Source organism: Danio rerio, chromosome 13, assembly GCF_049306965.1.
Source record: "Danio rerio strain Tuebingen ecotype United States chromosome 13, GRCz12tu, whole genome shotgun sequence".
Taxonomy (NCBI): Eukaryota; Metazoa; Chordata; class Actinopteri; order Cypriniformes; family Danionidae; genus Danio; species Danio rerio.
Window position 1 is genome coordinate 52,354,226 of NC_133188.1, and position 14,923 is coordinate 52,369,148.

At 31.8% G+C, this 14,923-nt stretch overlaps 1 protein-coding gene across 3 annotated transcripts in view; it reads left to right on the forward strand.

Moving 5' to 3' along the window:
* Positions 1–14,923, forward strand: part of mymx (myomixer) — a 116,134-nt gene that overhangs the window by 12,252 nt on the left and 88,959 nt on the right. For all 3 annotated transcript variants that reach the window (XR_012388946.1, XR_012388947.1, XM_005173026.6), the window contains exons 3-4: positions 2,828–2,947; positions 12,908–13,054. Coding sequence is in view for 1 of the 3 variants with exons in the window: in XM_005173026.6 (XP_005173083.3) it covers positions 2,828–2,947; positions 12,908–13,054 (267 nt within the window). In the remaining 2 variants the exon portion in view is untranslated. The remainder of the gene's footprint in view (positions 1–2,827; positions 2,948–12,907; positions 13,055–14,923) is intronic.

Sequence of the window (14,923 nt, forward strand, 5' to 3'; positions counted from 1 at the left end):
ATAAAGGGACTAAACTAAAGGAAAATGAATGAATATAATGCTTTAATAATTATATGTATATTTTCTAAATTTATTAAGTAGCAAGAACAAAGTCAGTTAATCTCTCTCAAAATGTGTTTGAAAATATGAAATATTATTGCTCAAATTCTTGATAAAATATTATTATTATTATTTTTTGCAGTGTCGTATTTTTGCAACAATATTATATTTATGCTCTGTGTTTGTGACGGTGATGATGTGTTAATGTGCTGATCATCACCGCAGATGTTTCCTGACTTTATTCACTGTGTCTCATTGTTCGAGCGGCTTTAAATGTGTCCTCGCCACAATCATCATCATCAGTGGCTTTCGCTTATGTAAGACTGTCTGACGATTTTCAGTCTTGTAAACAGAGTCATTATGTGGTGAACGGGACACTTTTGTACTATTTACTACAGTTTATACAGTTGAAGACAACAAAATTAAACAACATTATTATTGTAAAAGTGTTTCCCAAGTGTTGCTTATAAGAGAGGTCACATGTCTAAACAGAATAGTTTTAATAACTAATTTCTAATAACCGATTTCTTTTATTTATTAGTTTATTTATTTATTTAAGTGGTTTGTTCTGTAGCCAATCGAAAAGTTTATATTTTAAGGGGGAGTTCGAGTCCCGGCTGGGTCAGTTGGCATTTCTGTGTGGAGTTTGAATGTTCTCCCTATGCTGATGTGGGTTTCCTTTGCATGCTCTGGTTTCCCCCACAGTCCAAACACATGTGCTACAGGGGAATTTAATAATTATTGTGTATGAGTGTGTAGTGTATGAGTGTGTGTGTGAATGAGTGTTTCACAGTACTGGGTTGCAGTTGAAAGTGCATTCTTTGCATAAAACATATTCTGGAATAGTTGGCGGTTCATTCCACTGTGGCAACCCCTGAAATACTTCAGACTTAAGCTGAAGGAAGATGAATAAATGAATGAATTTGACTATGTCAATTTTAGACTGGCTAAAGCAGACTCTAAATTAGCGTTCACCAAACTTGTTCCTGGAGGGCCGGTGTCCTGCAGATTTTACCTCCAACCCTAATCAAACACACCTGAACAAGCTAATCAAGCTCTTACTTGGTATACTTAAAACATCCAGGCAGGTGTATTGAGGCAAGTTGGAGCTAAACCCTGCAGGGACACCGGCCCTCCAGGACCAGGATTGGTGAACTCTGCTCTAAATCATCAGTCCTCATCTTACTGGATTCGTCAGCTGATTTTGACACTGTAAACCACCATATCCTACTATCTACGCTTGAGTCACTGGGTGTTGCAGGCACGGTTATTCAGTGGTTCGGATCTTACCTCTCTAACAGGTAATTCAGGGTGTCTTGGAGAGGAGAGGTGTCCAATCTACAGCATCTAAACACTGGGGTACCTCAAGGCTCTGTTCTTGGGCCACTTCTCTTCTCCATCTACATAACATCGGTGTGATCAGTCATCCAGAAACATGGATTCTCCAACCACTGCTATGCTGATGATACCCAGCTATACCTCTCTTGTCATCCTGATGATCCCTCGGTTCCAGCTCGCATCTCAGCCTGCCTGTCGGACATTTCACACTGGATGAAAGATTATCATCTTCAGCTTAACCTCGCAAAAACGGAAATGCTTGTAGTTTCTGCCAACCCGACTCTACACCATAACTTTTCAATCCAGATGGATGGGGCAACCATTACTGCATCCAAAATGGTGAAAAGCCTTGGAGTAACGATTGATGACCAATTAACTTCTCTGACCACATCTCTAGAACTGCTCGATCGTGCAGATTCGCACCCTACAACATCAGAAAGATCCGACCCTTCCTATCTGAACATGCAGCTCAACTCCTTGTTCGAGCTCTTGTTCTCTCCAGACTGGACTATTGCAACTCTCTACTAGCTGGGCTTCCAGCTAACTCTATCAAACCTCTTCAGATGCTTCAGAACGCAGCAGCACGAGTGGTCTTTAACGAACCTAAAAGAGCACATGTCATTCCACTACTCATCCGTTTGCACTGGCTGCCAGTTGCTGCTCGCATCAAATTCAAAGCTCTGATGTTTGCTTACAAATCGATTTCTGGCTGCGTCCCTTCTTATCTGCTCTCACCTCTGCAGATTTATGTGCCCTCCAGAAACTTGCGTTCTGTGAATGAACGTCGCCTCAAGGTACCATCCCAAAGAGGGAAGAAAACGCTTTCCAGAACGCTCGCGCTCAATCTGCCCAGTTGGTGGAATGAACTCGCTAACTGCATCAGAACGGCAGAGTCACTCGCTGTCTTTAAAAAGTGACTAAAAACTCAACTATTTAGTCTCCACTTCCCTTACTAATATGCAACTACCTCTCTGACTCAACTATCTACAAAAAAAAAAAATACTAAAGCTTTCCTTCTTAGACTTTACACACCTGAAACTTGCCTACAGCACTTATTCATTGTTGCTCTTATAGTTGTGTAAATTGCTTTCTTGTCCTCATTTGTAAGTCGCTTTGGATAAAAGCGTCTGCTAAATGACTAAATGTAAATGTAAATGTGTGTGATTTAGCCAATCTCTTTCCTTATTTTTGAGTCGTAGTGTATTTCAATGGTTCATTTATCACTCATTAAAACATGAATTGTGCCGATGACTAAATTGACAACATTTTTACTCTTTGCTTTTGTGATTTTACAGCCTGAAAGATTTTCTCACCCTGATTTGTTTCATTCTGTAAGCGCTTTACTGCTAATATAAGCACGGAATGATGGAGCTTCTCACTTGATTTAGCTTGTGTATATGAGCAGTTTTCCCCATGAATAAGAGACGCTTTCATATTTCTTTCCACACAGAGGCTGGACGGGTCATCCTGTGAGGATAAAGACGTGTGTTTGAGTGCGGAAGTCTCCTCGGTACAGAATGAACACAGTTTTGCTGAACAGAAAGCACTCTTCAATAAGGAGATCAGTCAGGTATGATTACTGTACACTGGATTCATCTCAAAATCAATACACAGCAATATTGTCAATGATGGGTTCTACCAAATTAAAACAAATCATTGATGCATTTTATTTGTGTTATTCACGTGTTTTATTCATGTAACGTATTAAGTGCTTTTTGGTTATGCTTTAATATATATTTATTTTAATCATTTGAGCTGAAAGAACACTATTTACAAAGATGTAAAAAAATATAATATATATTTATTTATTTATATATATATATATATATATATATATATATATATATATATATATATATATATATATATATATATATATATATATATATATATATATATATGTATGTATGTATGTATGTGTGTATGTATGTATGTATGTGTATATGTATATATATATATATGTATATATGTATATATATATATATATATATATGTATTTATGTATATATGTGTATATATATATATATATATATATATATATATATATATATATATATATATATATGTATATGTATATATATGTATATATATATATATATATATATGTGTGTGTTTGTGTGTGTGTGTGTGTGTATATATATATAAATGGATAAATGGATAAAAATATTCATTTTCAAAATGGGCTGTACTCAATGATGCTAAGCACTGTGTATATATATATATATATATATATATATATATATATATATATATATATATATATATATATATATATATATATATATATATATATATATATATATATATGTTTGCATCCACAATAGTCACATCGCATAGATTTGCAATGTTGAGTTAGGATTATCTTTGAGCAAGAGTAACAGCTCAGAACACAAGATTTGTGGAGTTATTGCACGCTTTAACCATAATGGAGTGAAATGTTAGAATTTGAATGTTTGTTAACGTCCAAGAGAAATTAAAGTACTCAGGCACAAGACCTTTTACCAATTAATAGTTTAATAAAGAATCACTTTATTGCATTATTTATACCACTAATTCGTATTTTTTACATTTACAAAACCACAAAGCATGCACTGCTTATGCCACCTTTATCTTTGCTGTATTGTATTTATCTATGCTTGTAGAATAATATTTTGTGAAATACATTTATTCCATGATTCACTCTTTTACACAGAATCCTCCAAATTAATCAAAACGAAAACATTTGGTAACACTTTAGGGACCAATTCTCACTATTAACTTATTTGCATGCATCTTAATGAGATATTGGCTGCTTATTAGTACTTAAACAACATAATCTGCCTTATCTTCATCTACATTTCTATCCCAATACCTAAACTACCACAACACCTATTAATAATGAGCAAATGAGGAGTTCATTGACGCAAAAGTCATAGTTAATGGTTTACTAATAGCACGAAGTAAAAATAAAGTGTAACTATAAAGTCTTTCCAAAAAAGTGCTATTAAATCATATTTAAGTTAATATAAATGTTCTTAAGACAAAATACTGCTAATCATTAATAATACAGAGCAACAACAAGCATTTGCTGCAATATCTAAAAATAATAAATAAATACACAAATAAAATAAATAAATAAACGCATAAATACACAAAAATAAATAAATACTCAAACGAATAAAACAAATGAATAAATAAACACATAAATACACAAATAAATAAAACAAATAAATAAAAACAAATAAATACACAAATTAATAAATAAAATAAATAAATAAAACGCATAAATACACAAAAATAAATAAATACACAAATACATAAAATAAATAAAAAACGCATAAATACACAAAAATAAACAAACACAGAAATAAATAAAATAAATAAATAAACGCATAAATACACAAAAATAAATAAGTACACAAATAAATAAAATTAATAAACGCATAAATACAAATAAATAAATAAATATACAAATAAATAAAATAAATAAACACATAAATACACAAAAATAAATAAATACACAAATAAATAAAATAAATAAAAAACGCATAAATACACAAAAATAAATAAACACACAAATAAATAAAATAAATAAAACGCATAAATACACAAAAATAAATAAATACACAAATACATAAAATAAATAAAAAACGCATAAAAACACAAAAATAAATAAACACACAAATAAATAAAATAAATAAATAAACGCATAAATACACTAAAATAAATAAACACACAAATAAATAAAATAAATAAATAAACGCATAAATACACAAAAATAAATAAGTACACAAATAAATAAAATAAATAAATAAACACATAAATACACAAAAAATAAATACACAAATAAATAAAATAAATAAACGCATAAATACACAAAAATAAATAAACACAAAAATAAAATAAATAAATAAACGCATAAATACACAAAAATAAATAAATACACAAATAAATAAAATAAATAAAAACCGCATAAATACACTAAAATAAATAAACACACAAATAAATAAAATAAATAAAACGCATAAATACACAAAAATAAATAAATACACAAATAAATAAAATAAATAAATAAACGAATAAATACACAAAAATAAATAAATACACAAATAAATAAAATAAATAAATAAACACATAAATACACAAATAAATAAATACACAAATAAATAAAATAAATAAATAAACACATAATTACACAAATATATACACAAATAAATAAAATAAATAAACACATACATACACAAATAAATAAATACACAAATAAATAAATACACAAATAAAATAAATAAATAAACACATAAATACACAAAAATTAAATAAATAAATAAATACATAAGTAAATACATAAATAAAAAACCAGTGTGTTTGGTCATTTAGGTTTTTTGTAAATCAGTAACTCAGTTGAGTGACTCTGTTAGTAATGTGGAAAATTACACTTGCAGTATACAGACCAAAAGTAAAGGTGGTGTAGATAAAGCTGGAAATAGAGCATGCCGGCCCTCTGACCTGCTCAGTTTCTCTGTTTCTCTTGCTCTTTCCGTCTGAAGCCGGAGTTCGGCAGCACATGGGAATGGGAGGGCAGAACAGCCACAAGAGGAGCAATTATTTTGGGATGAGATCATTGTTTGGCCGTGTCTGTTCACGCCTCTGGCCTTCAGAGACTAAACTGAGCGCTGGTGTTATCTCATCGCCACCATCCCGCCCGCATACAGGGACATTATTTGGGTAGATTTGCTCTGGAAAGCAGCTGCCAGCAGATCTAAGATCTGTGAGATTTACTGTGTTAAAATGAAGTGGGTAGAATGGAGCCTTTGCGGGTTTCTCAGCAGCAGAAGTAGTCATAGTTGAGTAAACTTAGAGAGCAGTGAATGAGAGTACAACAAATCATTATTTAACAATCGTATTTGCTGAAATAATGAAAGAAAAACTCCATGATGGTGTTATCAAGACTTTCAGAATAAAAAACAATAGTGTGAGACTGATAACGGCAGCCAGAAGAGAGAATAATGTCAGATTTACTGTCCTGCCTCCCATAGACACTGTTACAACTGTTAGACACATTACAAACACCTCGCTTAAGCGATAATTAATTTATTGTAGTTTATTGGAAAGATGATATAATACATACATCAATATAAATGATAATACTTTAAAAAAAATCTAAATATTAAAAACTTTCAAGGATTTAAGATGCTGATGATGACCATTAAATGCAATATAACAGTCTCGTGAAAAGGCTCTGTTGTGTTTTATGGCTCATTTCATCTGAGCGGGATGGTTTGGTACACTCAGTTATTATTATTATTGTTATTATTATTATTATTATTATTATTATTACTATTATTATTATTATTAACGACAACATAAAAAATAATTATAATAAATAATTTAAATAATAATAATAAAAGTATTAATAATAGTGATAATAATAATAATAATAATAATAATAATAAGTACATAATTTCAGTAAAATAATATTAATAAATAATAATAATATTAATACATTATATTAACATTAATAAATGATATTATAATAATAATAAAAATAAATAATTTGAATAATAACTAATACTAATAATGATAAAAATAAAAGTACAATGAATAAAAATAATATTATTAAATAGTAATTAGTAACATTAAATAAAAATTTATAAATAATAATAATAATAAAAATAATAATAATAATAATAATGAATTATATAAATAATAACCATATTATTATTTTATTATTATTATTAAAAATAATAATAATAATGTAAATCACAACAACAACAACAATAATAATAATAATAATAATAATAACAAATAATAATAATAATCATAATAAAAGTACATAATTTAAATAAAACACATATTAAATAATAATTAGTAATACATTAAATTACAATTATAAATAATAATAACAGTAATGATAGTTTAAATAATAATAATAATAATAACAATAATAAAAATAAAAATAAAAATAAAAATAAATAAATAATAATAATAATAATAAAATGTTTCAATTTAATATTGAATAAAATTTCTAATATTTTTCTAGGAGAAACTTTTTTTAAAATGTTGCCCATTATTGTACTTTCTAAAAAACACTGCCGTTTAACGCCTCGTGACTAAATAAAGGGTGGTAATGTGATCCTGCGCACCAACACGCAAAACAGCAGGCATAATGCCCGATTCACACGGGGCTTCAGCGTCAACGCGTGTCTGAAGTTGACGCGTTCGTCGTAGCGTCAGCCAATGGAATTAGTCCACAATCGGCTACTTTCTGAGCTGGGGTATTTGCATGAAGCGATCTGATTGATTGACGCCCCGTGTGTTACTGAATGTTAAAGTTGTGTAGCGCCATCTAACGTCAATGAGTGATTTTGCATACTCTTCTGCTCGACGCCAGTGAAAATCGCTTGGGTTTGAATCTGGAAAAATGTCTCAAAACGCTGAAGATAAACGAAAGCGAGAAGGAGCCTTTAGAGTCACAATTATAATGAACAAACTATGACATAAAAGCATTTCTTCTCCGCCTAATAAATAAACATGAGTGAGTCTTGTGTGACTAATTCCACTCAAGTTATTTCATGTGTTTCTCACATCAAAAGCCGGCGGGAGATACACATCACAAAAACAAACCCGCAGCAGAGTTTGGCAAGATCTCACAGAGCAGATAAAAAAATAATATGATGTCACTTCTAATAAAAGATCAGCCATTATTTTTAATGGCTTCCCACAGGCTCAACGATATTTCTATACTGGAGGCCTGTGTAAACATTTCTATCGCCTCATTTCTACTCCAGCGTAATGAGAAACCCATGACTTCATACCGGAGGACTAAACCTTTGTTTCTTCCGCTTCCCTTAAAAACAATAGACTGTTATTCAATAAAATAACATTCAGTAAATCATACACAGCGCCAGGGTGAAATGATACGACTATAGAGGTTGTGCCAGTGCATATAAGAGTTATGAATGTATAACTTCTAAACGGCTTGGAGTAAATTAGCAAAAGTTATTTTGGAAACATGTGGTGAAAATTTACACTATTATGTTTTTCAATGTTTTGATGTCTCTTCGGGGTGACATGGTGGCTCAGTGGTTAGCACAGTCGCCTCACAGAAAGACGGTCACTGGTTCGAGTCCTGGCTGAGTTAGTTGGGATTTCTGTGTGGAGTTTGTATGTTCTCTCTGTGTTGGTGTGGGTTTCCCCCACCGTTCAAACACATGTGCTATAGGTGAATTGAATAGGCTAAACTAGTAGATAAGTTGGCAGTTCATTCCACTGTGGCAACCCCAGATTAATAAAGAGACTAGGCCAAAAAGAAAATGAATAATAATAATAATAATAATACAACTCTAAGGCAATGTTTTTAAGAATATTACATTGAAATATTTAATTATTGTTATTATTATTCATTATTATTATTATTATTATTAATGTTGTTGTTAAAAATAATAAAAATAAAGTATTATTTATATTATTATTCATTATTATTAATGTTGTTGGTAGTATTTATTTATTTGTTTGGTTTTATGACTTAATTTTGTTAAATTAGTGTTTATTATATTACATTTTTAATATTTTAAAAAAATTATATGTATATATTAGCCCTGTACGTTTTTTATTGTTGTATTAGCTTTTAATGTTGTATTTATAATGCATTTCTATGTTTGTTTTGTATTTTTGAGAATATTGTTATTGTTTCCAATTATTAATGACTAACATAAAAATGTTAAATATTCATAATTACAATGATATTTTCAAATATTTAGTAACTCAAAAAAACATATATAAAAATCTTTTTAATGTTATATTTGAAATAATTTCTAAAATCTTTGTTTACCTTTAATTTGATGCTACAACTAATTATTAATTAGCCATTTTCTTCTTGTTGTTGTTGTTAATATTCGTTTTATTTTTATTATTGTTAATTAATTAATTAATGTTTTTGTTATTGTTATCATTCTTAATATTTAATAATAATAATACTAATAATAATAATTCATGTTATTATCATTATGATTGTTATTATTATTATCATCATCATTATCATACCTTATAATAATAATACTGTTATAATATTTTACAAAATTTTTTATATAGTTTTGTTTTTATTATCATTGTTGTTGTTTTTGTTTTTATTATTATTATTATTTGGTATTATTATTATTTTTTTTTTGTCAATATTATTTTTAATATTATAATTTTAGTTATTATTATTATTATCATTATATTTGTTGTTATTTATTATAATTTATGTTATTCTCATTCTCATTATGATTGTTATTTTTATAATTTTTAAATCTTTATTATAATAATTATTAATATTAATAATAATAAACATAATATGTATTCATTCACACCTTTAATCAGTAACATTCATTCATTCTTTTCAGCTTAGTCCCTTTACTAATCAGGGGTCGCCACAGCGGATTGAACCGCCAACTTATCCAGCACGTTTTTACGTAGCGGATGCCCTTCTAGCCGCAATTCTTCTCTGGGAATTATCCACACACTCATTCACACTCATACACTAGGGACAATTTTGCTCACCCATTTCACCTGTACCGCATGTCTTTGGACTGTGTGGGGGAAACCGGAGAACCCGGAAGAAACCCAAGCGAGAACATGCAAACTCCGCACTGAAACGTCAACTGATCCAGCCGAGGTCCGAACCAGTGACCTTCTTGTTGTGAGGCAACAGCACTACCTACTGCGCCACTGCGTCGCCTAAATATATTATTATTATTATTTTTGTTAGTATTATTATTATTGCTGTTGTTATTGTTATTTTCATTATGATTGTTATTATTATTATCATCATCATTATTATAATTGTGATTATTAATAATAATAAAATATAATACTATTATTATTATTTATTATTATTTTTTGTTAGTATTATTATTATTGTTGTTGTTATTGTTGTTATTATTTTCATTATGATTGTTATTATTATTATCATAATCGTTATTATAATTATTATTAATAATAATAATAACATATAATACTATGATTATTATTTTTTATTATTATTATTGTTAGTATTATTATTATTATTATTATTATCATCATCATCAGACATTTTCTGAAAAATATGGGATACACAAATAAAACCAGATGTCTTGTCACCAATGACTCACATGCATTAGTGCAAGACAAATTATGAGATGAAATGTAATATCTAACATGCACAACAGCAATGCATTCATATAATTATTAGTACTGTTGGCCAAAGTAACCCTCACTCAGCCATCTCCTTATATTCAGCCTGAAATGTTGGTTTTGTTGACTCTGGAGGTCACTGTGTGTTTAGTCATGTAGAAATGACAGCTTCATTTAGCTGTGTTTTCGTCTGCAGGGATGTGGGTGGGCTTTTTTGAAGACCGCCAGTGGTCATACATTGTGTTCATACCAAATAAACATGTCCAAGACCTATCTGGACTCCACCACCTGTTTTCTATTGGCGTCGTGCAAACATGGCCAGAAGTGGTGCTTTCAAAAGCCTTATGCAACAATCTTTGTGCTGCGGCCAGGAGAAAACTCCAGCGCTCATAACATGAGATCTGAGATGAAGCGTTCCTGTAAAGCGAGACTCAAGTAATCGCTGCTTTCTTCAAAAAACATTGCAGAAACGTCACTCTGCTCTGTGGGAAATCATAAGAGAGTGTTTGTGACTTCACACATGCGCTGTTAAAAATCTATTTGCTCAATATTGGGTTTCCAGAGAGCTCTCAGGAAAGCAAGCGAGCGTAAAATAGGCCTTAAGTGTCTCAACATGTGTTCATGTGTTCGAGATTTAATAATAAAAAACAGAACGGATTAAACTAACATGATGAGATCCAGGCCGTGTAGTTCAGAAACAGCTCACTTTAGACACTATAAAATAAATGTATGTTCATTAAAATATGTAAAATATAAAAAAATATCTGTAAATTAGCAGTTTTTTCCGTATTTTTGATTCATGTTTTTGTTTTTTCACATTTATTTCTGCTTTTGAGTTGTGTTATGGGAGCTTGATCTTTCTTACAACAACTTTTATATGGGATTATTTCACTGACAAATGTTAGCAGCGCAGAATTTACTACAAGTCGAGCGCATTCATGTAATACGAGCGAGCAAATCTCTTTGCTTGCGTGCAGAAGTCCTGTGTTTGTGGACAAATGCTCGCGAGCTCTCAAATGTACGCTGCTCGCGTGCAAAACTTCCCGCAGGCACTCAAATATACGCTGCTTGGGCACAGATTTTCTTGCACACTCTGTTACAACCCTTTGTTTGTCTCGTCTCATGTGTTTGTTTGTTTTTTTTCTGTTTTGCTTAGAACACATCTAATTGGCCACTTCCAGCTTGCTTGTTCCTGATTGGCCTACAATGTTTTAAAAAGCCATGACACTACTTTCTTGGCAGCCATCTTGTTTTTGGTCACTTCCTTTGTGTTTGTTGAAACGTTTGTATGTGGTATAGTGCAGAGTTTTTGGATGTGTTAAGACTGTGAATGTTGAGATTTGTGAGTACTGTTTGTTTTGCGTGACTTCTGAGATTATATTGAGAATTGTGAGCACTGTTTGTTTTAGTGTTTGCTTTGTTTATGATACTTTTTTCCACCGGCTTGTTTGACCTCCCTGCTAAAAAATCCAGCTTAAACCAGCTTATGCTGGTTGGCTGGTTTTAGCTGGTTGACCAGCCTGGTTTTAGAGGGGTTTTGGCCATTTCCAGGCTGGTTTCCAGCCATTTCCAGCCTGGTCTTAGCTGGTCAGGCTGGAAAATTACCAGCCAAATCCAGCTAAAACCAGCTTGACCAGCCTGATTTAAGCTGGACATAGCTGGTTTTGGCTGGACTCCCAGCTTGCCTAGGCTGGTCAAGCTGGTTTTAGCTGGTCATCTCCCAGCCTGACCAGCTAAGACCAGGCTGGAAATGGCTGGAAACCAGCCTAGAAGTGGCCAAAACCCCTCTAAAACCAGCCTGGTCAACCAGCTAAAACCAGCCAACCAGCCTAGGCTGGTTTAAGCTGGATTATTCAACAGGGCTTTGTTGCCTGCTGACATTAATTTTGGATTGTCCTTCAAATATGGTTGCCTGTTTTTGTAAATACTTTGTAAATAGTGTATATATATTATATATATATATTCACATTTTATGTATGTGTGTGTATATAAATATATATATATATATGCTGCTCGCATGCAAAACTTATCGCACACACTCTAAACACTGTCTGCTCGCGTGCAAATTATCTGCTCTTGCTCTAGTCAGATGATGCGGACAAACACTTTGTGCCTTGTGTTTCCTCTTTCTTTTGTGTTTTTGCTCTACTGAAATCCTCCTGTTAAATCGGTTATCCCAAGAATGTTGATACAGTATGTTTTATTTATTGGTACACTATTTAATAACAATACACGAAAAACTAAAAGGTTCAGGTAAATTCGATAATAATAATAATAATGTTTTTTTCTTTGCACTGATGAATTGTTCAACACAAAACTAGCAATGTGAGCTAGCAAAAACAATATAGTGATTTTTGATTGCATGTGTACTTTAAAGGAGGTGTTGTGTGTTTCTCAGGCTGAGATGTGGATCCGAGCGAAGCTACGAGACCTGAGGGATGGAAACAACGTCCAAAAGAGTCCTGTGACGGACTGGGAGGAGGCATGTCAGACGCTCAAGAGAGACTTGAAGGACTTTGAAAACACTGTCATTCAGCTCAATCAGGTGAGACGAACCCTCGAGTTGAATCATTTGCTCGCAGGACGTCAGGCTTCAACAGGACCCGCAGCCAACATTAACAAAAGAAGTCCTCCCTTCTGCAAATAAACGGCAAAACATTTACAAATTGTTATGGAAACAATCATGAGTTCCTCTTAATGCTGACTTGTCAAAACACCATTTTTAACAGCTCGCTTTTACAAGATCTGCAGAACGTCAGAGAGCTTCCTGTGAGACGTCCAGGATAACAAAAAACATAGTTTTTCCCAGTGGAGATGCTAAATTTATCCTCCTTCCTTCATTTTGATATATTGTCGGTACGGGTGCTTGAAATCCTCCAAATGATTGAATTTGCTTTAAAGGTTTGAGAAGTGCTGTGGTTGTGGATGAAGTGCTTGGAACGGTTAATTGTGTTGCTTTTGTAATCATTTATCTTATTAAATAAAGCAATAATAATTAACTATTTATTCATTCATTCATTTTCCATTGGGTTAGTCCCCTATTTATCCAGGTCACCACAGCGGAATGAACCGCCAACTATTCAGTCATATGTTTTTTGCAGTGGATGCCCTTCCAGCCACAACCCAGTTCTGGGAAACATCCATTCACTTTCGCATTCACAAACACACACACACACACACACACACACACACACACACACTCATACACTATGGTCAATTTAGTTAGTCCAATTCACCTATAGCGCATGTGATTGGACTTTGTCTGTAGCGTGATCGGTCTTTTAAATTTTCTGTCTGCACTTTTGAATATAAAATAAATATTAATTTAAAGATGACACATTTAATATGGAAGTAAATGACTTTTAAGATAGTAAATGAAAGTAATGGAATGTTGGAGAAAAATGCCAGTAAAATTATCCTCAGAATACTGTACTTTACTACAGAATACAATATACAATGATTAGCATCATAACAATCAAAAGTTCTTCTTAATGCTGAAAAACACAATTTTTTTTAACAGCTCGCTTTACAAGATCTGCACAACGTCAGATGTTTTTCCCAGTAGAGATGCTAAATTTGTCCCCCTTCCTTCATTTTGATGTTAGGGCTGTGCAATTAATCGAAAGTACGATTTCGATTTGGGCTTTTAACGATTATGAAAAAGCATTAATCGAGATAAACGATTATTGCATTATATACCGCCCCCTTTCCAGTTGAACACATTTGTTGCTCTTAAAAGCGCGAAAGACCGCATGCTTATGTGCGTGTGTGTGCGGCGTGCAGACACAGTCAGAAGCATGCCGTCAGCATTCGGTCTCATTCATACACTGATGAGCAGAGCGCACACATCTAAAGTCATCTTAATGTGAGCGCTTTAATGGTCAAATAGGTGTCAAAATGTGGTGTTTAGTGATTATTCATATTAACCCTCATTTGTGTAATAAACAAATGAGTTGAGAATCAAAAGACGAAATCGAAATTCCTGCTGCCGCCTGTTTTTATCATTATTAATAAAACAACAAGGAGAAAATCCTTCGTTTCTCTTGACTGAAGGACTTTTGTAGCTAAAGTGTTTTTCTTACAGTGAAGATGCTTAAAGCACATTTTGTTTCATATGTTTATTCTATTGTATTTATTTCTCTTTCCTCTGTAGGGTGGAAATAACTGTATATATGCAGTTGAAGTCAGAATTATTAGCTCTCCTGAATATTAGCAACCCTTTTCCTCCAATTTCTGTTTAATGGAAAGAAGATTTCTAAACATAATAGTTTTAATAACTCATTTCTAATAACTGATTTATTTTATCTTTGCTATGATGAGAGCACATAATATTTTACTAGATATTCTTCAAAATACATGCATTTAGATTCAAAGTGTAATTCAAAGGCTTAATTAAGGTAATAAGGCAGTTCAT